The sequence below is a fragment of the Hippocampus comes genome, unplaced genomic scaffold (genome assembly GCF_001891065.2).
Source record: "Hippocampus comes isolate QL1 unplaced genomic scaffold, H_comes_QL1_v1.1 scaffold123, whole genome shotgun sequence".
NCBI classification, from domain to species: domain Eukaryota; kingdom Metazoa; phylum Chordata; class Actinopteri; order Syngnathiformes; family Syngnathidae; genus Hippocampus; species Hippocampus comes.
In genome coordinates this window covers 1,366,164-1,392,862 of record NW_017804997.1, presented here as the reverse complement: position 1 = coordinate 1,392,862, position 26,699 = coordinate 1,366,164, and the positions used below count along the sequence as shown (strand labels likewise).

At 42.4% G+C, this 26,699-nt stretch overlaps 1 protein-coding gene across 8 annotated transcripts in view; it reads left to right on the top strand.

The window, feature by feature from the left end:
* The window catches only part of vav2 (vav 2 guanine nucleotide exchange factor), a 144,338-nt gene that overhangs the window by 80,536 nt on the left and 37,103 nt on the right, over positions 1-26,699 (top strand). For all 8 annotated transcript variants that reach the window (XM_019893808.1, XM_019893783.1, XM_019893800.1 and 5 more), the window contains exons 3-4: positions 17,997-18,055; positions 24,386-24,454. In XM_019893808.1, coding sequence (XP_019749367.1) covers positions 17,997-18,055; positions 24,386-24,454 — 128 coding nt within the window. The remainder of the gene's footprint in view (positions 1-17,996; positions 18,056-24,385; positions 24,455-26,699) is intronic.

Sequence of the window (26,699 nt, the reverse complement as noted above, 5' to 3'; positions counted from 1 at the left end):
AATACGACTCACCATCGCCGCATGTTTTGCAGAGTGGGCTTGGTGCGTCGGAATCTCCCTTTGAGATAAATCCATATTTTAAGTAGGACTCCTCATCCTGTCTATTAAATGTAGCCTTGTTTTTCTTGGAAGTTGTTGGCTCCTCTTCTGTCTCCTGGCTGGGCCGTTTCCCCTTTCCAAAGAAACTTTCCTAAGCCGTTAGTTTTTTACTCATTTTGCGAGCTCCTGGGTTTCATTTTAGCGGTAACCTATCACGTGACCGAGAGGCGCGCCTTGACCTGCATCAAGAGTGACGGGTGTAACAGAGAATCCGGTAATTTTTCTCAATAAAACATATTTCAGATTCCGAAATAAATAAAACGGAAGTAATTTAAGTTATTTATTCTTTCTGTGCGGCCGGGTACCAAATGACCCATGGACCGGTACCGGTCCGCGGCCCGGGGTTTGGGGACCATTGTGTTAGGGTACAGTCTCCATCACAGGTGTCAAACTGCATGTTTCCATCAGGATTGTTATCAGGCTCCTGCAGAGCTTGCTAATGATCTGATCATTTAAATCAGGTGTGGTGCAGCAGGGAGAGATGGTAAACATGCAGGAAAGCTGCCGTCCAAGACCGGAGTTTGACGCCTGTGGTCGAGATCATGTCGATCGGTCAGCAAGCAACTGTCGCTCGCCCCGTGCGCCAGTAAGGACAACAAATCCATGTCTTAAAAAACTATCCACATTCCGATGACAGAGAACTGTCTTCTTTCATTGTTGTCCTTTATTTATTGCGCCGTGATCGTCGTCTTAAATTCATGGCGGCTTTCATTATGTTGCATTGCTATGATATAACATTATTTATGTGCTGACAGATCCTTTGGTCGCTGACGGAAACACAAGGCTCCGTTCCAAGCCACAATTTCATTTCCTAGTCGAGTAGAAACGCGTCACATTCCTGAGCTACGCGGTTTATATCATTCCACCGTGTCCGGGCCTTGTTTTACGTGAGGTTTAATCCAGACCCACGAGTGTTTCTTAGTCTTTTTGCTCTGTGCTAAAGGCAGTAGTGCTTGTGAGAATAGTCCAGCAGTCTTGTAGTGAGATTCCATCATCCTGACTTCTTAAGGGGGAGACGATGCTCCCCAGCAGCAACGATATCCGTATTTGATTGCAGAACTGCACCACGTTCAGCCATTTATTTAGTTTACCTGTCCCCATGCACGCCATGTAAAGTAGGTGCATAATGTATACATGCGTGCTTGGGGTATTCCTGTGGACATTGATTGAAAAGACTGCTGATAGCCTCTGATCCGGTAGCCGCCAACCCCCTCCCCCGTTGGATGACAACACTGTTTGTCAGATTCTTCCACATCCTCTGGATTTAGCGTTATTGGGAGTGTCATTGTCTCTTTTTGTTTCAGCCCAGGAGGGTGTGAGGGCTTGTTGGCTAGCACACATGCATTTTGTGTCCTTCTGCGCCCATGTCGTTTCCTTTTCGAGATGCACTTCATTGACCGAGCAAGCGTAGTTGTCACAAAAATGTCGAGCTTGCACGCAGCCGGCTCATGGTCGCTGTCCTCTCAACTTTATGTTGTTGTGATTCAAGTTTAAAGCTAATTGTTATTGTATACTTTAGGTCCTGACGAAAATAAAGTTGACGTTGAGGATATTGTGTTCAGATTTGTTCCATCATGACTTAGAGAGATTGTGAATGTTTCGATATTGGAGCGCAGGTGTTCTCATTTGAAGACATCAAATGGACCACAACCTTGCAAACGTCTACAATGCTACAACATACACAAAGAAATACATCCAATTTACAAAACACTTTCTAACTGGGGTGGCTGGATCCTTTTTTCCTTGCGGTGACAGGGTAGAGATGTTCCGATATTCCGGAGAGTTTCAAACCTCTTTAGCACTCTTCAAATGGCCAAATGATGTGAAAATGGCTTGAATGTCGGTATTGTGATGTCATAGCCTTTCTTGTGCCACTGAGTAGAACTAACCAGATGGAAAATAGCATACTCTCGAAGAACGTCCTATCTGGCTGCAACACTCTTTTGTCGCTATGGTAACGTTTAAACGTGCCTTCAAAATAAGATACAAAGTGTATGAAAAATACGATTCATCATCGCCGCATATTATGCAGAGTGGGTTCGGTGCGAGGGAATCTCCCGTTAAGATAAATCCATGTTTTAAGTTGGAAATCCTGATACTGTCTATTAAATGTAACCTTCTTTTTCTTGAAAGGCATAGGCTCCTCTTCTTTCTCCTGGCTGATCTTTTCCCCTTCCCAAAGAAACTTTCCAAAGACATTTGTTTTTTTACTCATTTTGCTAGCTCATGGGCTTCATTTTAGCAGTAACCTATCACGTGACCGAGAAGCGCGTCAAGAGTGACGTGCTGGAGACGGATGTAACAGAGAATCCGGTCATTTTTCAGAATAAAACATCTTTCAGATTCCAAAATAAATAAAACGGAAGTAATGTAAGTTCTTTATTCTTTCTGTGCGGCCCGGTATCAAATGACTCACGGACCGGTACCTTAAACTCAAAAGGTGGCAACTGAATGAATTTCTCTAGCATGAAGCTCCCTTGAAGAAATAATGTATTTAACCGCATGAGTAAGTATGGAGAACCCACTTTTCTGTTTTCAGTCGTTTCTAATCGAGCAATATTGTTCTACTTTTACCCGAAGAGACATAATACATGTTTTTAAGTGATTTCCAAACCTTGAGTTCATTCAAGGGACAAGATGAAAACAACGTATTCACCTGAGATTCCTCGGATTGCCCCGCAGCATCTTCACAAGTGAGCATATGAATTTGAGGCAAAATGGATGCATTCCTGAGCTTGAAGGCAGCTTGAAGCTTGAAGTTGTTCTGGAAACCTCTCTCATGATTATTGAATCGGCTTGTGCAGAATATTTTGCGGGGGAACAGGGCGTGGTGGTATTATTTCCCCCCTTTTTTTTTGTGTGTGTGTGTGTGTGTGTGTGTGTGTGTGTGTGTGTGTGTGTGTGTGTGTGTGTGTGTGTGTGTGTGTGTGTGAATATAATAGTGAAGAGTGCAATCATGAGAGAGGATTTCCTTCTAAAATCACTTGAGAAGATGAATGCTGCCAGTCTTATCTGTTTAGTTGCTCACAAACATTCCTCATGAGAAACATCACTGTGGGACTACGAAGGACACGGGTAAACAAAACTACGTGCTTGCTGTTGTGCGTCTCATGTTGAAACAGACAATGGTGACGTCGTGTGTGTCGTTTGGTAACAATGGATAACATTTGAGTTTGCCTTACCCTCATTCCGACGATCACAGTAAAGCCCGACCAAATCAGAATGCAATGAGCAAGTTTGTCATTCGCATATGAGGCACCGATACTGTGTCTATGGAATTAACAATATAGCTATATTAAATGTAATAATCATCATTGGATCTGCGTGTCTTGATGTGGATCCACGAAGAACCATCTTCTCTGTCTCTCCATAATTTTTTTTTTCTTTTCCTGTGCCGTGCCAAAACATCTTTCTTTTAGCTCCTTGTTTCTGCCGAAACCTTCCTCTGCCAGTCTCCTGCGTGCTGCCCCTTGGTGAGATCTGCTGCGCTGCGCTCCATAATGAGCCTCTGTCTGTTCAAGTTGACACAGAGAGCTGTTTGAGGCTGTGATGTGCCACTGGTGTAGGGCTTGGCTCTCCCCACAGACGTCTGGGTGCAGAATAGAGGCATTCCTTGCTCAAAATGTAGCCAACTGCTGTTGGGGGGGATGGAAGAGGTTCTGACCTCCTTCAATGAAGTCCTGTTGCCTGGACATCACACATTTGAAGACTGTGTTTCTACCTCCAACATGGCGAGCAAAATTCAAATTCCTGAGGGGGCATTGGGGTCATTTGTCTGCAGGCCAATGCATGTCCAATGCAGTGATTTTTATTTTATTTTTTTTAAGAAACTCTATTTTGTATTAAGAGCAGTTTCTAAAACACAATCCTGACATTCTCCACTATTCAGCCTCTGCTGATTCATTACGAAGACTAATTAAGTAAAAGTATGGAATCACCAGTTCTTTTTGTTCTCCATCTTCTGGGGGTCATAAGTGAGCTGACCCTGTCTTGGCTGACTCGGAGTGAGAGGTTGGTGGTTTATACCATTATTGTGATTGCCATTCAAATCGATAGGCAATTTAGTCTTTACGTCAGCCTGCCTTGTATGTGTTGGGACTGTGTGAGGAAGCACGTATGTAGACTGTATTGGTTTGTTTTTGTTTGTCTGACGAAATGTAATAACATTTCCAACAATAAAAGCATGTAGTGTACAGATAACTGACAGGCAAGCGATTGCAAATCTCTCTATTCATGCAAATGTGCACTCATACTGACCTACTGTCAGAGGTGTAACTCTTGGCAACCACAGAGACGTTGCACATTACAAGGACACATTGAACCACAAACTCATCATGGGAAGTACTGATTGTTTCTTCATGACTTTCAAAATTGACCAATCATTTAAACAGAATCTCATTGCTGAAGAAATTAAGCTTTCAGAATTAATGCAGCCACCACAGTACTGTGACTGATTAACAATGAATGTTTTTGAATGTCCATTTAATGAAATGTCCCGTATTTTCCGCACTATGAGGCGCTTCGGAGTATAAGGCACACCTTCAATGAACGGCCTATTTTAAAAACGGTTTTCATATATCGGGAGCCCCACATTGTAAGGCACATAGACTAGAAGCCATGATAGCGGCTGCAGTTACGTTATGCATCCACTAGATGGAGCTATGCTAAAGGAATACAATAGAAAACAATACAATACAGCTTTATTTCTATAGAGATTTCACAACCGCTGCAGGTGGGAAAAAAGGCTTTACAGAACATTTAAAATACTACATCTAAAAAAAAAAAAAAAAATTAGGATATTGTTCCATATATAAAACCCATCAGATTGTAAGGCACACTGTCGGCTTTTGAGAAAATTGAACGCTTTTAGATGCGCCTTGTAGTGCGGAAAATACGGTACTTGCAAAAAATGTATTAAAAACCATTTTGATACCAACTACTGGTAAGTGCCTATTGTCAAAATGAGCTGAGCTGATAGCAATTTTAGTACAAAGTATTATGGATTCCATCATTGGCTATGTTTTAGAAATATTCTGTCTTTGCAATATATTTAGTGACAACAAAACAAGCAAATGCCATCGTTCTGCTCGTGCTGACAGTAGCAGACATATTCAGCCTCACAAGAGAGAATTATTCACCAGGAAAAAGCACAGTTGTAGCCACCTAACTCTCGAGCCTTGGTCCAATCAGCATGCATTATTCTTTTTTTTTTCTCTCCGTCTGTTCACTCTTTTGAACGCAGTGGCGGCGTAGCCCGGAGCGCCAAGCACATCACATATACAGGCCGCACATTTGCCTTGATCTCATTCTCACTTGTTTCCATGCACGCTGTTTATGGTGTTTTTTTTTTTTTTTTTTTCCAAGTCAGGGACCATGAAAACAGTTCAGGGAGAAAACCAAAAACGGGGGAAGGGTGAGGTTGGCTAAACATCACACACGCACTGTCACCATTGGCAAGTGCATCTGGCCATGGCGAAATGTTAACACACAAACAAACCGGCCTTCTATCTGATATGTCATGACATTCTTTAGCCTTCTCGTTGTGAGGGTTCATACTTGTAATTAGAAATTGAGCAGGAACTGTTTTTTTGGACAACTTGAAGCACATGTTCACCTGCTGTTTAACCATGAACATTCACACTTCCACGTGGTCAGGCCCCTGCAGGGTATTTTCATGCTAATGAGTTTTTTTTTTAGTGGGATTGTTAGTTTTAGTGTTAGTTTTAGTTTATTTCTTGCATGCAAAAAAAAAAAAAAAAAACACATAACGGGAAGTATTGTTTAGTAAACACTCACCCCCCAAAATGTTGAAACATTGTATTTTTTTTTTTCCATCCACCATCAGGTGCATTCAGTTTATGTGTAATGCATTCCCAGCAGTAGTACTTTTACTGCAAGGTTACAGCTTGTTTGCGTTTATTTGGGATTTCGTTTCTTCGACTCAGTTGAGGGTATTTGGTTATGAATAGCAGATTTTTTTTTTTTTTTTTTTTTTAACAGCAGTTTCCCTGCAGATTCTTTTATTGATGCAATACACAAGCACGAAACTCAGTCCATCAGTTCAGTAGCACATCACTCCCCCAACCCACTATGTGATACCGTTGTCGGAGTTCTTTGCTTTCAATGCCTCCATTCCGTTTTGGAAGTGAAAGGTGACCGTCAGGTCACGGGTGTGACACACAATGCCATGACAATTTTTTTTCCTTTTTCTACATGTGTGTTTATATTTGTATTATCCAACAATCCTAACACAATTTGTAAGCTCATATGACAATGGATATTTTGCAGAACATTTGTTCAGGGCCAGTAGCTTGGTGTAGAATCGCCTTGAGCATCCACACGGAATGTGTCTTGTATATCACACTACTTCCTTGATCCAAGAGATGAACTTGATGTTCCGTGTCTCCCCCTACCCCCCAGGCGTATTCACACTTTGTCTCTGTCAGCGATGTGTTAGTCGGGGAGAAATGTCACACCTCCCCTCATCCACCTTTGCATTTGGATTGACTTTAGTCATAGAACTGGCTGGATGTACAAGCTCTTTTTTTTCTTTTTTTTTTGCTGTTTTGAAGGACAATGTAAATGCATTTTTTGTTTGTTTATAAATGTATACCTTTCAGTTTAAGTTGGTTTATTCGATGTTGTTATCATATTGCCTCTCGCCAACATTTTTCCGAGAGTGCATATATTTTTTTCCAAGGCAGTTCTAAATCTCGAGCCTCTGTGATTCGAATTCGGATTGTGATTCTATTCTTCAGCTGTGTTCTTGTTGATGTGTACGTAGTTGAAAAAGTTGATGAAAGTGCACTTAAAAAAAAAAAAAAACAGTCACGGGAGGTTCAATGTAATGCATAGTGGTCATCCATGCAACATTTACAAAGCACAAAACCTTGAAATGATGCCAGTGTTTAACCCTTTCATGCACCTAGTACCCTGATAACATGGTAACTTTTTTTGGGCGGGGCATAAATGCAGCATTTAGAGCAAAATTTGTGGTCTGGTGCTTTATATGCTCCTGTGGTTGACACCTTGAGTGCACGTGCTTACCCATCGTGTTGATCCATCCCATATGGACAGAGTGAATAATTCATTTGAAACTGGCCTATATACAGCGACATGGCTTGTATTTTTGAGCACCGTGGTTGCGTATACGGCATGCAGCATATTATGGCCCATTTTCTCATCGCAGTAATTCATACAATGCAAATGTGATGAATATTTTAAAAGCGCAGTGAGAATGATCTCTGCAGAAAACCCGTATCTCTTCCAAGTGGTGTTCTCAGACTAAATATCTCGCACAGTAGATTGTGAGTCGAATTTTCGAGATTTTGTATTGATCTTAATACAATTGGTATACCTGATATGGTATGCGACCGGCTGGTGACCTGTCCAGGGTGAACACCCGCTTACGCCCAGTCAGCCGTGATCGGCTCCAGTTAGCCATGACCGTAATGAGGACAAACAGAACTGAAAATAAAGAAGGTGTGGTTTGATTGATCTTCGCCATATTTTGTAACCGCACGCCCCGTGTATTTCAATGTTTCTCCTCACCGGCTCGATTGTGCTTTTGTGTTTGTTTTCGACATAAATATGTATATGTGATCTTAAAAGTTATGAGCACATCTTGTTTATCTGTCAAGAATGTGAAGATTTCTTTGGAGGGTTGGGCTCTTGCGGATTTTAATACTGGCTTCAGGAGAGCTGCTATGAGGTTAGTTTCAATAAGATTGGATTTGTATGCTTTTATGAGGTTTCCGCGTGATTAGCGGTGGTCTCACTCGCTCATATATGATGAGTCCATCACCAGTAGAAGAGAGCGGGGCTGTCAGAGCATTTTCATAATGTCAAACCCTCGGATTTACTTATTCCATGCAAGATGGCAGACAGTTGCACTTGCTTTTAATCAAGTATTCAGGTGCACTATTGAACAGAATCCCTGCCAGTGAGGTAGATGGCCTCCCTTTGCTTTGTATCCATCCGGAACATTAGGTCTCCCAGAGACTGGCTTCTAATAGCAGCAGACGAAAGAGGCCAAAGCCTCTAATGGAATCTTTTCGGTCAAAAAAAAAAATGCAACTGAAGGCTTTCTGACCTATCTGAACTGGAAAGTTTCCCTTTTAAACAGCAAGTGTTTAGTTTTGCCCCCCCCCCCCCATATACTGTAATACAGGTGTCAAACTCTAGGCCTGCGGGCCAGATATGGCCCGCCAGATCATTTTGTGTGGCCCGCGAAAGCAAATCAAACATGTCAACTTCCATGGTGCTTGCTAAAATCTCTACCAAAATTAAAAATTGTCATTTGTCATAAAAAAAGGCATATTGTAAGCATTTTCTTGTACCAAACCCCTCATTACAGTAACTTAAACAATAGTTGAATAAATCGTTTTTATTGACTTTTTTAATTTGGTTTCAGTCATAATGGCCCTCCAAGGGAAACGGTATGTAAAATGTGGCCCACGACAAAAATGAGTTTGACACCCCTGCTGTAATAGATTCTAATGAGTAAAACTAATCATAAAAACACATGTTGGCGATGTTGACTTAAAGAAGGGATTTAATTCATCTCTATCTCTGAACTGCAGTGCGTCAGATTAGAAGGCAGAAATAATACTTCTCTATCAACAGAGGAGCAGGATGGATAATCAGCGGAGGGGAAAAAAATCATCCACTTGTCTCTGAAACTGGACACGGATAAGCTTTACACTCTGGAGGGAGACGAACTCACAGTATTTAGGGCACGACTGCGGGAATATAAGGAGACAACAATAGCAAATGGAGATGTTGCTTCAAATGTTTGCTTGCGTTCGTTATCCTGATGATTGAAGAGTTAGCGTTCAGTTTTATACAATGTTAGTCATTATTGCTTGAGAGCAACTCCCCAAAGGCCACGCCATTAGTGGTGCTAAATGTGCAATAGTCGGGAGGAATTGATCTCCACTAAAAGCGCCGTATCCTTATTAGCACGGCAGATTTTACGAAGCGGCAAGAAGTATGGACAAATAGTTCAATAAAAGAACCGGCATTGAAATTTACATTCGACTTTTCGTGATACTTAACCTTTGAGTGGGTAGTCAATATTTTGCGACTCTATTACGTTTGAGTACACATAGCAGATAAAGGTGAATGTCTTTTAAGGAATGATGAAATTGTATTTTAATTAATTGATCATCCAGCAAGTCAATAATTGCCTCATGGTCAATTTCTCAAAGAACAAATTGCTTTCATACCCAGATTTAAAATTCACTGATCGTCTCGTCTACTTCCGTAACACAAATTAGGCCTCTTATCTTCATGTTTCCACATCTCCTGTCATGACGACAAATTTGCATTTTGTTCAATATTATGAGGCCTTCATAAGACTAAATTCAAATATTTTTGAGATTTGGGAGTTTATATTCTCCTCCTTCCCCCTTATCTTGTCCAGCAGAGGCGTGTGGGCGGACCACCTCCCCCCAAAAGGCCAACAGGATTACGCCTTTGGGTTAATCCTTTTTATTCTCTCAATACTCTCACTTGGACAGTCGTGTACTGGGCAGTCAACTGCGCAAAAACCAGCCGGCTAAGGTGCCGTGACGTGATAAGGATATACCGTCTAAGTAATAGCATCATCAACACGGGTACTCCCACACGAGATGAAATCCAGTTTCCTTCCATGATCCCTAGTTTGCCCTTTATCACTATAACCTGCTTAAAACCTTGTCTCCCATCAGCGTCTTCTTCAGCTCTGATGTGCACCCCGCAGTGGACAAATCTGAAATCCCATTTGGAAAAAAAAAAACGGCTTACAAAACAAAGGACTGATTTCAAAGCAAGTTAACATCAACATAGGGCCGAAAAAATGATGCTGTTGCCTTTTTTTTCTTTTTAAATTGCATCCTTTTGGTCAAGGTTTTGGTCAAGGCTTTTTGGATCACAAAATGTAACGATCATGCCGGCCTGGAAGAATGACAGAATGATGACTGACAGACAGACGTGCCTGTCACTGCTCCTTGCTTTGGGTTGAAGCTACTATAACAGTTGGCTGATTTACTATTATGACATCGCGTTTTATAATTGATGATTATAGCTGCGAGTTGAATGAAATCACCAAGTGTTATGATTGCGCACATTTTGCCTGTAGTGACAGCAGTTTTCTTTCTGTCGACTCGCCGCAACTGGCTGTATGACTGGCTAATTGGATTGTCTGAAAGCAGCCAGCTGTCTGCTGTTGAACCGTGATCTGCACATGTGTTTTATGGCAAACGCCGCCGTCGCGCCGCAAAGCATGAGAATTTTAGATTGCATACGCGTAAGGCTAAATTGTTGCTACCGTTCCGTTTTGTGGTCCAACCACATGATTTATTTAAAAAAATAATAATAATAAATAAAGTCAAAGTGGTTACATTAAAATATGTTACCGCAAATGTTGTTGCCGCTTGACGTAATCGAATTCGACATTTCTAACTCTCACTGTTAACTCTCAGGTGTCAAAAGTGCCTTCTCTTGTCGCGTTTTTTTTGGTTTGTTTGTTTTGTTTCATCATTGAACATAGAGGCTGTCAAAAGTAGCAGTGATATTAGCTGGTCTTTCTCGCGGCAATTAACCCGCAGTTAATAAAGAAACAAGTGCTCACTGCCCGCAGCCAGACTATTTTCCAGTTTAAAAAAAAAACAAAACAAATCCTGTAGGACATATATTTGCAGGTTTGTTTTCTTTCTGTCACAGTTTATTCAAGGTAACCCCGTGAAAGGCGCCCTCCCCTCTCCCCTGCAGCTCGATATCACTCCCTCATACTGGTTTGTCAGCTGCCATTGTGGCCTCAGTTATCAAATCGCGGCCGTGACCAAACTGGTTGGAACATAAAGCGAGCCAGACATCGTCTTTTCACAAGTTTCTCACAAGGCCCGAGCCTCTCATTAACCTTGACTCGAACTCTTCACCACACCTTTGCGAAGATTATTTTGACATCCATGTGGCAGACATCTAAAGAGCCGCCGGTGTGATATACTAAGAAAAGATCAGAGCAATCATGTAGAGAAAAAAAAATAATAATAATTTAAGCTCTAACCCGCTATTTATGTCTCCTGAGTTTCTTGAGTAGTGCAGCAACACTTGCCATTATTATTATCATCCATCCATCCATTATCTGATCCGCTTATCCTCACAAGGGTCGCAGGGTGTGCTGGAGCCCATCCCAGCTGTCTTTGGGCAGCAGGCGGGGGACACCCTGAACCGGTTGCCAGCCAATCGCAGGGCACACTCAGACGAACAACCATACATGCTCACACTCACACCCAAGGACAATTTTGACCTTGTGATAGAAACCACCGGGCTGCCCATGATGGAAAATGTACTTTTTAATTTCTTACACAAGTAGTTGGAGTGCCTGGCACAACCTCAAATGTTTGTCAAAGTTGTCAAAGTCGGAGAGGGGGTATTTACGTTTGATGGTATGTTTGCGCTGCATGCACCTCTTGCACTGATCCTCCAAGTGCAATTCAGTGGCTTGGTGATGAAGTGCTGTCTTCATCACCAAGTAACTTTCTTCAGTCTCTCGTCTACTTGAGAAACAGTAGCTGCTTGACAAATCTCATTGCCCTAGCTTCATCTCTTGTCGTCATGGTAACATGCACCTGCTGTTACCATGATGAAAAATTGGGTGTAAAGTGATCCCTGGGAATTGTTTTAAAAACAAAGCTGTTATTTGTCTCCTTTAAAACAATTTTCAAATTGCCTTTGCCGTGCTGACTCGTCCTAACCACCCTTTTTCAAGCCGAAACACTGATTTGCTTGTATTGTATTGCACATTTTGAGGGTGTGCTTGGGATCTCCTGTCATTTCACAATTGCACGTGGGTGAGAAGTTACACAGCAGATCAAATTCTTGGATACATTGAACTTTGAATCCATCTTAAAAAATAGCTCAGTCACACAAAAATACATTTTAATTTGGTTGTGCGGATTGCCGTTCATGGGATTTACATGCTTGTCTTCATCGCATACTTCTCATGATTCGTTCAGCCCATTTAAGGAGTGTCATGGATCATTTTTCTAAAATCGCAGCGAGTGTACCATGTGTGGTTCGACTGCTTTTCGGATTCCTCCCACAATTTCCTTGTTACCCGTCATGTTCACCTTTCTAACACGTGGATTAACTTCCCTTAAGACTCATCTCACCGGCGCACGCGTCTTTGCTAATATTGTATGCCCTGCAGGATCGACAGTAATGTGCCATTGATTTGGGAATGTGCCTTCACACACTGCACGAATGTGTACTCTATGCACAGCACGCTGACCTTTGTGTGTGCCGATACTGTCTGTTGGCTGAATGCCGTGAATTACACGGGTGCACCTAGGTGAGCGGGTTTGCATGTTGGTGATGTGGCGTGAAATGAAGCAGGTCATGGACATGGCTGCAGCATATTGGCAGATGTCGTCTTGAAGAACTATTTACACAAATTAGGCACCGTTGACCCCCACACCCGTCCTCCCCAACCCCCGCCTTCAAGATCGAATCAATGTTCAAGGTCCTCATGCTGAACAAGCCTCAGACTGATCCGCAGCGCTTAATCACATCAATAATTCATATTACTGGTTGTAGGAAGTGTGCCCAAAGTCATCGACTTCATGTGAACAAACAGTTTCTCTCAGAGATGCGAGTTCTGTAATTTTAAAAGTGTGGACTGAGTGCCCTCTGTAGGTTAACAGTCATTTCACGTGGCACCGATGTGAAATGGAGTCTTGAGGTCAGCAGCACTCGCCAGACCAGGGGCTTTTCTTGTATAGTGAAATCGGGTGTAATCAAGCGGATAGAAGGCCTGCTTTGAGGGGGGATTTAGTGCAATGTGGCAAGTGCCAATCTGACTGCAATCAGGATTTATGCAGGCCCAAGCTCCCGATGGCAGTGAGCAACTTTTAACATGACCCGACTATTGGAGACGAATCAACTTTGTCACTGGAAATGTATGCAAGGGGGGGGGGGGGCTATAGTGGATGCATTGGACTGAAATATCTTCCAATCCAGTTTTCTCTTGATTTAATTCCCAGCCGCTGTAAAGTGAATTCAGAAATGTGCTTCTAATATGTTATTCATGTTTGAAGATAATTGCTGACAAACAGTGAACAGACTGAGTACTATGCAGTATCCACCGATCCCGATGTCAGCATTTACAGAACAGTTTATTGTCATAATTTAGAATCCCAAACGCGGGGTTGACACTGTAGATGAGCCTTCCACCCATACGTCAGCTGATAGGCGCCTGTTAGCTCTCGACATAGCTGTTGGCTAGCACGTCTTGTTGTGGGAATTTTCACGTGGTGGGCTAACTTCCAGCCACCGGAGGCTTTACGCAGAGGTGTTGGAAGATTGCCGGATAAAGTAGCCTCCATGTTTCAGCGGGGCATGGTATCACATAATCATTGGACATACCCATATCATTTGGGAGCAGAGGCATCGGCTTCATTTTTAATGTTTCAACTCAGCAATATTTTGTAACCATTAAACTTTAGCAGCATAATTGGCAGCAATTTTCTCTGTGTTGTGTCAAATTTAAGACAATTATGTTTACTTGACAGGGACAGCTGTCATCAAGAATTTAGTAGGATGGTCATCCCTTTGTGGCCAGTGTACGTGAGGAAACACATTGGATATGATCATCACAATCCATCTCCAGACTTAAAACGGATGATAGAGAGCTCCTGAGACCAGTGTCAAAATTGATGAGGGAAGGTTTGAGAGGTCAGAACTCCCGGAGGCAATGGGACAGCAAACACGCAAACACACGGACTCAAACCGTTGCTCTGCTATCTGTCGATTATTTATGTTGGGCATGCAGGGTTTCCCACTCATCCATCTGTTCTCAGCTCTATTTTCCTCTTTTGCTGTATCCCATACTCTACTTTGGCAGGCTGGCCATAAGCAGACCAATGTTTTTCTCTCAGAGTGTGAAGACTCCATAAATATATCACACGATCAAGGAGTGAGCTATTCGAAGAGAAACGCAGTGTGGGAAATGGAAAACACACATGCATCGATTTTTGCTGCAAGTGCCGTGACTGACTCTTAAAAAAAAAACAACAACGAAGAAGGACTGCCAAAAGCTCTTCTGGTCATATTTTCAGATTGAAATCAGATATAGTGAGATGTTTTTACCCTCTAACTTAATTTGAGTCAGCCTGACAAGAATGCATGTTTGCCAAGTCATGGTGAACAGGGCAGATGTGGCCCTGATTGTCCTCTGGTTGGTTGCACACCATTGAGGGGTTAATTGTGTCTCGCATGTGGTCAATCTGGCCTCGTGTAGGGGTGGAGTGTGTTGGCATCGCAAACACTTGGCCTCAAAGTACAGTTCTAATATACACCAGTTTATGTGCCATCCTATTTCCCGCTGACACGTACCCTTGCGATATTCTTTTTGAGACCACCACGAATGAATTTCCACTTCTGAAGTCAACCTTCAGAGAGCCGGAGAAAGGTGGAGTTCATTGGTGCAGGGTTACATGCACAAAAGACACTCGATTGCAAATGTTGCGTGCTGCCCGAAAGCAAAAAAAAAAAAAAAAAAAGAAGAACAAGGAGACTTTCCATGTGACTTTAATTATGCACAGGGTCAAACGTGGGTGAGGGGAATTGCGATGAGGTTACGTGTTGGTGGATAAGGTAAAGTTTGGGCTTTGGGAACTTAAGATATCTGTCTGTTGTGTGTCTTTTTTGATATTCCTAGAGGGGTAAGAGAAGCTTGAGTCTCTGGCTAGCCACAGCGTTAAGACCCCCTGGGGAGAATGAGATGAGAGGGAAATTAATAACGTGTAAAGACTCCCGGGCTTTGCCTGAACCAAGGGATCATAAAAGGGGTGCACAGACTATATTTGAGGTGGGAAGGATCACAGAAACTGAGGCGGAGAGAAAATCCCCAAAAGAAATGTGGCACCAAAATGTTTATTTAATCGGTGGACTGTTGAAGGCAAGCTTTGTTGAATGTAACCGAGAGCATTGTTTTGACTTATCAGCTTTTTGGCTTCATGGTGTTCCAATTTAACACCATCGAAGCAGAACTTCGAAGGGATTTGATATTTTGCATCATGTACGACAACTGGAACATTTTGCAGCAAAAACTGAATTTCATTAAAACATATTTCAGCAAAATTTTGCCAAGAAAAGGCCTTACGTAAGGTACAAAACACAAAAATTTGCCTCCACTCTTCCAAATTCCACCGACGTAGTCAGGTTACATTGCTCCTATTGAATAAAACACATCCGCTACAACTAATTTGAGACCAAAAATGATAATCATGATTTAATCACTTGTCACAACGTGGGAACACGCCATCCACACTCCCCAGCAAACAGATTGCCAAATTAGCATTTCTTGTGACGACGTCACGAGGCTTCAGAACAAACACATCAAACGCGGATGAAAAATGGCCACTGTTTACTTGCCTAACGTCAAGGACGCTCTCGACTTTTCCCTGTGAAACGCGTAAGCCACCTCAAGATGCTCGATGCTGGCACGCGGTCTTGTCACCGCAGGCCAAGCAGCCTTCGGCCGTGCTTTGACCTCTCTGGATCGACGCCAGCAGATTCGCGGCCCAGCTGTGCTTAGCATGATTTGATCAGCTGCCCTGTCTGTCGAATGTAAATTCTTGCAGTTTGAGCCATGTCTGTCGAAAGTGTATTGTCTTGTCACTCTTCAACAAAGAAAGTTACCAAACAAATATTTTACGAATAACGACGGGGCCAACTCTCCTTGCGGCAGTAAAATGGCCTTTATCCGTCATGATTTAAACAAGAAAAACCTGTTGTTGACTTGAACAACAAAATTCAACTCATGTGCATAATGGTAGGGTATGGACTGGCTTCATATTGGAACCATTAAGAATCCATCCATCCGTCTGTTTTCCGATCCGCTTAACCTCACAAGGGTCGCGGGGGGCGCTGGAGCCTATCCCAGCTGTCTTCGGGCAGTAGGCGGGGGACACCCTGCACTGGTTGCCAGCCAATTGCAAGGCACACAGAGACGAAACAACCATCCGCTCACACTCACACCTAGGGACATTTTTTTGAGTGTTCAATCAGCCTGCCATGCATGTTTTTTTTGGAATGTGGGAGGAAACCGGACTACCCGGAGAAAACCCACGCAGGCCCGGGGAAAACATGCAAACTCCACACAAGGAGGCCGGAGCTGGAATTGTACCCGGAACCTCTGCACTGTGAGGTGGACGCACTAACCACTGGACCACCGGGCCGCCCTACCGTGAAGAATGAACATGATAATTACACGGGATTAGCCACACTGAAATAATCACTTCATCTTCATCTGCCAGGTAGAGCATGTGATAAACGCACGCTCAATGTCATCACCGGGCTTCATGAAAACAGCCCGTTAAACATACAATCAACTTGTATAAGTGCACTCAAGACAATTAGCACTGAAGTGGCGCTCTTTGTCTTTCACGTCGAATGATGGAAAGGCTCTTAGCTTTGAGATGCATGCATTGTGTGCGCTGAGGGACAAGAGCCTATGTCTGACACACCTGCCAAGCAAGAGTGCTTGAGATGACAATTTTCTCCTCCTGCTTGAGGAGGCATCTGGCATTGCCACGGTGGTGTAAGCCGAAACACACCCACCGTTGGTTAATGAGGCGTCCGAGGCAGGGTTTGTGATCTGGAGTGTGTGTGTGTGTGTGTGTGTGTGTGTGTGTGTGTGTGTGTGTGTGTGTGTGCGCACACTGTTTGTACGGTGGCGATTCCCCCGTCGTTCTCAACTTGGCATCTGTAGACCGTGCAAGCGCGCCATCTGTAGTTCTCAACCATAAAGGAGCTCTTGCATGAAATTTAAAGGCAGCATTCAATCATCTGATCTGAAGATGAACATTTTAACCATGTGCTAAATTACTTTGAGCAATTGGGCACAAACTAACCAAGAATACACTCTGTAAAAAAAAAAAAAAAAAAAAATTGTGAGACAAATGCAGGATTATTTCCAGTAGATTTGCAGTTTGTTTGCATCCAATGTCATTTCCACTGTGAGCAATGCAAACTTACGCATACGGCGGTTCATCAAAAGTACCATTGTATCTATTCCTCTAAGAGAGAAACATCATTAAACCTTGAGTCAAGTGAGTGACAGCCTCAATAAATGTGACAATCAAGAAAAAGTATAAGTCTGAGATCTATCGAATCTATAAATCAACGCCTCTGGATGACACACAACTCTATCTGCTCATCTATCAGTCAAATGAATTCATTCTGATTTATAGTTTGCGGTGAAGTGCGGTTCTGATAGAAATGCCCCCCTAATATCATGCAAACTATCTTTTCACGTGTTTTCAGTGCGGCTGATTACGGTGCAATTTCTCAAGTGATTCATTCACTCACAGGACACAGTTTGTGTCGTGTTCCCAATGAGACAGTTTGCAGGTTTGGAGTTACAGTATTGGACTTATTTTTTCTGCAAGATCATCCAGGGTGAGAGAATGACCAATCTTAGTTTGGGGGGGGGTCCCTAAAATTGTCGATAACTATAGAATATCAAGTACATAAAGTGTCATTTATTAAGATTATGACTGATAGTTGGCTGTGGAAGGCATTTGCTGTTCATGCTAATTGTGTTGATGTTGGTCAAAGTTTGTGGTCATTTTTGGAATTTGCACATTTTGCATCAGTGTTTCAGATGTTATTTTTTAATTCAAAAGCTCTTGTCTTTGTGGTTTATTCTTATCCATGTTAGCATCGCACTTTCCCCACAGCTTTTCCGGGTTGTTGAGCGTGTTGAGTTTAATTTGTTTTGATCCTGATGCGATTTTTCTGTTCCTTTAAGAATGTCAGATTTTCTATCACATGAGCAAGAATTATATTGACTGCACTGTCAAGCAACTATGACCTTGTTTCAAGTGTCTTTTATCATCTTATTGTTTCAGGTCATCTCCACTCTGTCGAGGATCTCCCACCACAGTATTGCCCAAATCAAAGGCATCAGGTAAATCTCATTCGTAACTCATCATTTATTATACCAGTTAAGTAATCAGGAGGCTCTCCAACATCTGCCAGGGAAACAATTTCAATGTGTGACTTCCCTTTATTTTTTTAACCGTATTTTCCGCACTGTAAGACATACCTAAAATGTTCCCAAAAGCCTACAGTGCGCCCCATAATCCGACTGACCAAACGAAAGAAGAAGGAGACACGCAAGATTTCGAAGGATATTTTGCCCCTTGTAGATGTGAACCCATGAGATTTGTGTGCCTTTTTTGTTGAATCAATTGTCTTCATAACTTTTGTCTTCCGTTTTTTGTTTTGTCATGCCATTTGTATTTATATCTTCCATGCCCGTGTTTGTGACCAGTTCTCTTGGCTTTTTTTGGTTGTGAAGGCTCTACATAAATAAAACTGTAGTGTATTGTATTCACTTTAGCGTAGCACCATCTAGTGGATGCATAGCGCAACCGCAGCCACTATTGTAGCTTCTGTTCTGTGCACCTTGTAATGCAATGCGCCCTATATATGAAAACAGTTTTGAAATATGCCATTCATTGAAGGTGCGCCTTATAATCTGAAGCACCTTATAGTGCAGAAAATACGGTAAAAAGAAGTGGGAATTGATCACCCCGGCTACTCCTTTAAAATGAATTTACACCTAAGGCCAATTAGTGACTGTCATCTTGTTCCTCCAAAATATTCTTTCTTAATTTTCACCTGATGTTGAAACAGTGCTGTACTTTAGTGTAGCTGGAGAAACCTAAAATCATCAGCTCCGATATCTGCCTTTCGCCTCCTAAATCACATGACTCCAACGTTTGCCGGCACCATTATTCTCATACAATAAAGAAACATAAAATCATTCACCCTGCTTTTATCAGCCCTTAAATGGGCTTCTGATTCCTCTTCATTTTCTCCAACGACTTGGAGCTCGGCAGCCCCAGCACCACATAAAAAGCCATTTTATCTGTCTGAGTAATGAGTTGATGGTGCGCGCCCATTAGGAGCCACACCAGGAAATGAAGGGAGAAGAGAGTGACAGAGAAAGCGAGCTCAGGTCTCCTGCTATTAATAAACACGAGTCAAGCCGCTAACTTCCGGCTGGTCGCACTGCCTGTTTGTGTGAGGTGATAAAATTGATGATGTCTGACCGCGCTGGAAACTCGTTTACCTTGAAACTCTAATCCTGAGCCATGTAAAATGTACAGCAACTCACCTTTATCACTTCATTTGTAAAACATTTTTACGGTGAAAATTCGCGACATGCTCGTAATTATCACCAGGGGGTTACGAGTCTGGATAGAGTGTAAGGCATCTTCGTAATCAACTTTGAAACAAAAACAAAAGTTGTCTTTAACCCAAACCTGGGCAGGATATGGCCCACGGGCCCCATCGGGCTCACTAACAGTCCTTGACAGGCTCTCTCAAAGTCGTTATGAAGTCAAAATAAAATTTGAAAGTGGATCTTTTGTTTTGATCTGAATTGATTTTGAGAAAAAAATGATGCACACTGCACGGTTTTTGTTTCAATGTTGATAAAAAAGAAATACTGTCTTGCCTTCATGTTTGGCAAATATATGGGCACAGGAGAAAAAAATGATGCACACTGCACGGTTTTTGTTTGAATGTTGATTAAAAAAAATACTATCTTGCTATCATGTTTGGCAGATATATGGGCACATATATTTTGAAAAAGACATTCTCCAGTTGTAGCTTCTCAAACTGGGAGGTTTGCTACCAGATAATTGCCCTGTTGTCTCAAATAATGCTTACAGAAAGCACACATCAGGCAGCGCATTGATCTTGAAAGTGACCAGAGAGCTGGTGGCTATGTTAAATCTCTTTGTATCAATGCCACAGACATGTCCATCGACATCCTGTCGAGACTCATTGATCTCGCCTTTGACGCCAGCTCAGTGCATCGTGGCTTGGGTAGTTCATGTGTCTGTCACCGTGTTGGGTGATGCCAGCTCTATTTAGAAATGAAGGCTTCCTGTTGGTTTGCTGCCATTTGCTTCGTGTTGTCCTCTCTGTTCCCAACTATGGGAATAAGGCCCAAGAAAAAAGAAAAAAAAAATCTAATAACCTCACGTAATTTTCACCAACATAAATAAAGTGACATCCATTTCAGTAAAACAAAACAGTTGCTAGATTGTTATTCATTGGCTGTGTCATATTCTTTGGTCATTTGTTGAATGTTCACCGTTTGCCACACTCAACAGCTATTTTCCGCCATGTTTCGTTCAATAAATAAAATGATCGAATTCGACAGGAAATGTTGTTACAAACCATGACATAAAAAGTACTTGGCGAGGAAAGGTGACTTTGAAGGAAGGAAACTCCCAGCCCGTATTTAAAAGCCCGGAAAGGACAGAGGGAATAAGTAGCAACGTGTGCAAGCTGGCTTGAGCGTTAGTGATTTATTGAGCGTAGCAGAAGCAAAGTTGCATCCAGGGACACGAAGCCCCTTCCATGGTCGCCCATTTGAGCCGTATTCCCATCTAATAACTACGCTGCATTTCTGCTCTCTGACAGTGGCTGATCAATGGCTCGGGCTCACCTCGCCTCTGCCCTGCACACACGTGCCAACAATTCCCTTTATGCCGGAATTTACTTTATCGACATTGAGGAAAATTCAACATGGTTAGGGATTTGTTAAATTTATGGTATTAATCAAAAAAAGGGCTTGGCAGGAAGAAAGCAAAGCCTGCAAGAGTTTGGCTAGTCGCATTCCTTTCATTTCCCAGCGCAAATCTCTTGAAGGAAGCCATATATAATCTGATCAATACATGTATCATGTTGTACAACAAAGCAAACGGGCATTTATTGCCAAAAGAGCAAAGCCGCATGTAAGTCAGCAATGAATCACTACGCATTTTACATATTCAGGGATTCTTTAAAAAAAAAAAAAAAAAGTGCAAATTTTATCTTCAACTGAGACATTATGACCTTTGGTGCAAGTGAAGAGTATACTAAATCTTGTTTTAGGATGCAACATAGAAGTTTGGCAACAGCTAATTTAAACTCTTGGAGACAAAAGAAATTGCATAACATTTTTTTGGTACGATGTAAAAACATGTATCGTACTTACTCGAGATGCTGATTCAGAGGCAGCAGCCCTCCTTTATTTGCTCCTGCCAGTCTGTGTAAGCCCCCCAAAATATTTCAGAATTGGAACAAGCGACCCAGCAACACTGTTAGTTGTCTTTGCTTTATAAAGTCCAGGTTTTCTTGACAAGTGTGCCTTGAAAGCGGACATCATCCTACCCCGTAAATCAATCTTTGATGCCCATTTTAAACTGAAACAACTGGAGGCTGAACGTAGCTGAACCAATTAGAGGAGGGAAAAACTCGCTTGTCATTCAGAGCCTTCACAGAGCAGTGAATCGAAAATTTGATTGGCAAAACAAAGAAACAACAATTTCTACTGTGCATGTGTGGTCAACACCAGCACTTGAGATTCTGAAGGCACTGGGCAAAATAATTTTTCCATAGCAACACATCATAGCTGAAATATGATTGCCGGCTCCGGCCTCCCTGTGTGGAGTTTGCATGTTCTCCCCATGCCTGCGTGGGTTTTCTCCAGGTACTCTGGTTTCCTCCCACATTCCAAAAACATCCATGGCAGGTTAATGGGACACTCTAAATTGTCCCGAGGTGTGAGTGTAAGCGTGGATGGTTGTTTGTCTCTGTGTGCCCTGCGATTGGCTGGCAACCGGTTCAGGGTGTCCCCTGCCTACTGCCAGAAGACGGCTGGGATAGACTCCAGCACCCCCTGCGACCTTTGTGAGGATAAAGCGGATCGGAAAATGGTTGGATGGATGGATAAATGATTGCCTTTTAATGTAAGTTGTAAATGTGATACTGATAGTGTTTGGGCCTGGAGAGAAGGCCTTGAAGGCCTGACGCACGCCACTGGTATTGATATTGCAGATGCTAAAATAGACTAGGGGGGTATTCCGTAATGCAACCAAAAATGATGCAATGCTGGATTAGAATAATATTATTTAGAGTACATTAAAGATAAAATAGTTGACACTGAAATCAAATTTTAAAAAACTGCCCTGATATTACTTTTCTTCTGAAAACATCCATCCATTCACCCATTTCTATGACACCCAGCTGACTTTGAGCGAGAGACGAAGAAGATTTTAGACTGGTTGCCGGCAAATTGCCACATCAGATATAGACAACCATTCACGCCCACATTTTCGTTCTTCTATTAACATACATGGTTTTGGAACTTCTGCAAGCGTGGGGAGAACATGCACACACAACATGAACAGGGCCTCGGAGAAGTCATAAAGAAGCATCGAGAAAAGTGAGTTTTGGGGAAGTAAACAGTTTACTTCTCTTCTGAAAAGGAGGACACGGTGTGTCGACTTGAAAAAATAAAAAACATGAAGCAACAACTCCAAGAACCAACCGCAAAGCCAATAATGGTGGTGTATAGCCAAGAGACAGGCTGTTAGAGGAGATCTGATGAAATTATAAACATAGTTCAATTGCACCTTGTTGCACCATTTAGGAGAAATGAAAACGGCAGCATTGGAGAGTGCTTGGCTCCGCAAAACAACACCGAGGTGATAGATGCAAGGGCACGGACCCACAAACTACTATGTAATTAAATTTTGCCCTGCGGGACTCCATTAATAACTTATAATATAGTGTGCATTTCATTGGAGGGGGTCGTCAAATGTGGGTGTGTTATTGCGCTCGGGAGGACGCGCCCTCTGCTGCGGTGTTGTGCTCATAACAGTAGTGATGAGACTTGCATAAATCACGTGAAGTTTTTGTGTGTATTTTCACAATGAAAGCTTTTCGTCAAGTCAAACCAAATTCAAGGTGATTGAGTTCAGCGTATGATTCCGACAAAGCTTGGCTTGCTTAGTCATTGCGGTGATGAATGACGGCGATGGCACAACTTGACCAAATATTAACTTTTTTTTTTAACCCCCTCATGCACCAATAATAATCCCCTGTAACCTGATAACATGATACGCTGTCCACTGTAGTAACCGCTGTCCCCAAAAGGGTTAATTAAGTAAAATTTCTAATCTCACCAAACATCCTATATAACAAGAACAGTCTTGAGCTGTACTATTGAACACATCTTTCAAATGAATCCTGTGTGTGTATCCTGGTAGAACAAAACACAGCACAAAAAAAAAAAAAAATCCAATAATGAATTCAGTTTAATTACCTTCTAAAGATGGAGGCATGTTTACCCAATAATAGCTGCAGTGATCCCCTGTTGTATAAACCTACAAAGAGGAAAAGCGGCTTGGCTTTGTTGAATCGTAACAATTTCGGATAAAACAGCCGGGTCCCTCATGATGTCATTGTACGCTGAATCGCTTTCAATGATGTCATCGAGAGCACTGATAAACAAACAATGGAATATGCTTTACATTCACTTTTAAAGTTTGATGAATTAAAGCTATGTAAGCTTCTTGGGGAATGTCTTGATGGTTTAAAGTCCCCAGCATGAAAAAAAAGAAACATTTAGTTTCTACTGACAGAATTGTAAAAGTCAAACACAGATTGGTGTTACTAATTTAGACCTTTTGTAATAACCTTATATTTATTTAGCATTTCACTTTCACTGCGGTGGTTGACATTATCACCTTAATGATCGTAATAGTTTTGAATTGCTCGTGACATTGAAGTAATAGGTTCTCATTTGTAGCAATCAGCGCCGCGGGGGGAACAAAGTCAAATCCAACCAAGATGCAATCATGCACTTGGGAATGTTTGCGGGAAGCACGCATCTCTCAGATTCGAAATAAATTTGCTATGTTTAATGAGCTAATCACTAAGTCGTTAGCTTTTATGTACCGTCACTTCCGAGTAGTCGTTTTGTAGTCAGCGCGTCAACGAGAGGGTGAAACGTATGATTTGCTGGGCTGCTTTTATTGTTGGCTGTGTGACTTGCAGAGGCACGATATTTGACAACTAGTCTGGAGTAATCTCCTGGTGTCTGTTTTGTTGTTTTCGAGTGTCTCTGCAAGTCCTTGAAATGTCCAGAATACACAACACCTATCCATCTGTCTAGAAAAATGATGCTTCCGCTGCTCACATCCAGTTCCAAGTTGGCTGTGGCAAGGTTTTTTTTTTTGTTTTTTTTTTTAAATCCGTCACAAGCAGTGGGCTGACATGTTTTGAAAATGTTTTTGATGACTGATGGCTTCGACCCCAAATGTGTGATCCACAGGGGAGTGACAATCATGACAGACAGAAAACACAGTTTGAAAAGTGCCGGAAACACTTTCTTGTTGGGCTTTTTTTTTTTAAGTGTATTTTACCCTCTGACACTACGTTTGTATTTCAGACCTTTTCCCACAGAAGACACAGCCTTGAATGAGGACGATGTGTACCGGAGCCTTGAGGAGCTGGCAGAGTAAGTTGGCACTTGATCACTCCTGCAGTCGCACAGACAAATTTATTGAATATTAAGATATCCTTTATTTGTCCCACACTGGGGACATTTACAGTCTACAGCAGCAAAATTGGGGGGTAGAAAGAAGAAAAACAAAGTGTTAGCATTCACAAAAATAAATGTTTCTGTTTCAATGCACACAGTTCAATTAAGTGCAATATAAATATAGATATAGATAAGGTGGCTGTGCTCTTTACAATTGTTTTTCATGTAATTTTATTTTTATTCAGCAGCCTGACAGCAGTTGGTAGCAATGAGCGGAGGTATCTCTCCTTCTTGCAGCGCGGGTGTAACAGTCTCTGGCTGAAGGAGCTACCCAGTGCTGTCAGGGCGGGCTGGAGGGGGTGGGAGGGACTGTCCATCATAGCTTTTATCTTAGCTAGCATCCTCCTGTTGCCCGCCTCCTCCAGAGTGTCCAGGGGGCATAAAATGGCCTTTATCCGTCATGATTTAAACAAAAAAAAAACCTGTTGTTGACTTGAACAACAAAATTCAACTCATGTGCATAATGGTAGTGTATGGACTGGCCTCATATTGGAACCATTAAGAATCCATTCATCCATCCGTTTTCCGATCCGCTTAACCTCACAAGGGTCGCGGGGGGCGCTGGAGCCTATCCCAGCTGTCTTCGGGCAGTAGGCGGGGGACATCCTGCACTGATTGCCAGCCAAAGGCACACATAGACGAACAACCATCCGCGCTCACACTCACACCAAGGGACTATTTCGTGTGTTCAATCAGCCTGCCATGCATGTTTTTGGAATGTGGGAGGAAACCGGAGCACCCGGAGAAAACCCACGCAGGCCCGGGGAGAACATGCAAACTCCACACAAGGAGGCCGGAGCTGCAATTGAACCCGGTACCTCTGCACTGTGAGGTCGACGCGCTAACCACTGGACCGTTCCCCCCCAAATGTTGGTCAAATTCCAAACGCTTCCAGAGAATAAAACTAATTTCTATTGTATTAATATTTTATGAACAAACATTGTCGACCTGGTTTAAAGTGATTTCATTTTTAAAATGAATACTGACGAATGGACTACAGCGACTGGCTTCCTATTTGATACATTTTGTGAGGCACCTTCAACCTCTAACGAAGTGAACGAGCACACCGTCACTCTGCCCGTTGCCATAGTGACACCAGCACAATTCTGTGGCATCTGGCCTGACTGCTTTTTATGATGTGGATGCGTGGGTTTTCCGGGTGTGAAAGTGAGTCGTGTGGCCTGTTCCAATTTGGCAATGTTTCCCATAGTGACGACTCAGATTAATGGAGAATAATTAGTTACTCGCTGCGAGATAGGTGCCGTTCATCACATGGCGATACTGGGAGGAGAGAGGGACAAAAGGAAATGGAAACACGCGAGGGGCAGATATACATGCGCTGAATGTGTGAGTGTGACGCTCTATAGGAGCAAATGTGTGTGCTGTCTCTAGAGAAGAGAAAAAGGCAGCCAAGCAGGCTAATACAGGATTAGAGCGCAGTTAACGTGACACAAATCTGCATAGAGAGTGGAGTGAGGAATAGCAGTTAAAGCTCAAGTGACATAAGTGAAGAAATACAAATATATAAAACCGGGGTCTCCATAGCAGTGGTTTAGGCCGAATATACGAATGAAGATGTTTTTTTTTTTTTGTTTTTGTTTTTTTTAAAATAAGGCCATTGAGGCCCTTGAGAGGGATTAAAGCAATTTTTAAATCTATTTTCTACTTAGTGGGCTTTCTCTATTTTCTTGTGGTTGTTAGGTTGACACCAATCCGAATAATTTTTATGGATTCCAAATATGCAGGCTCAGACCAAGTACGATTACAAAAATCGCACTGACAAAGTAGAAACTGAAATCGCTGGTCACAGGGAGCCAGCAATAAACAATGCATGAAACCAAAAGAGCTGGCAAAGACAGGGTTAAACAGAACACAGAGCGTATGCAAAACGAAATGTCAAAAATCCAATCAAACAATCAAGAGTAATAGTAAAATAACAAAATACTTACAAACGAGAATCCACGAACAAATTAGACCGACTATGAATTGTATCGTGAGGGCTAGAAAATAACATTTGAAGCATAACAGGTAGCACCTGCTGGAGGGAAACGCCCTTCACTCCAGCTGGAGCTGGAACACAATCAAGACAGACATGACAACGATCGAGACCAATGGACAGGGCCGTTATATATACAGATATGCGTGTGTGTGTGTGTATATA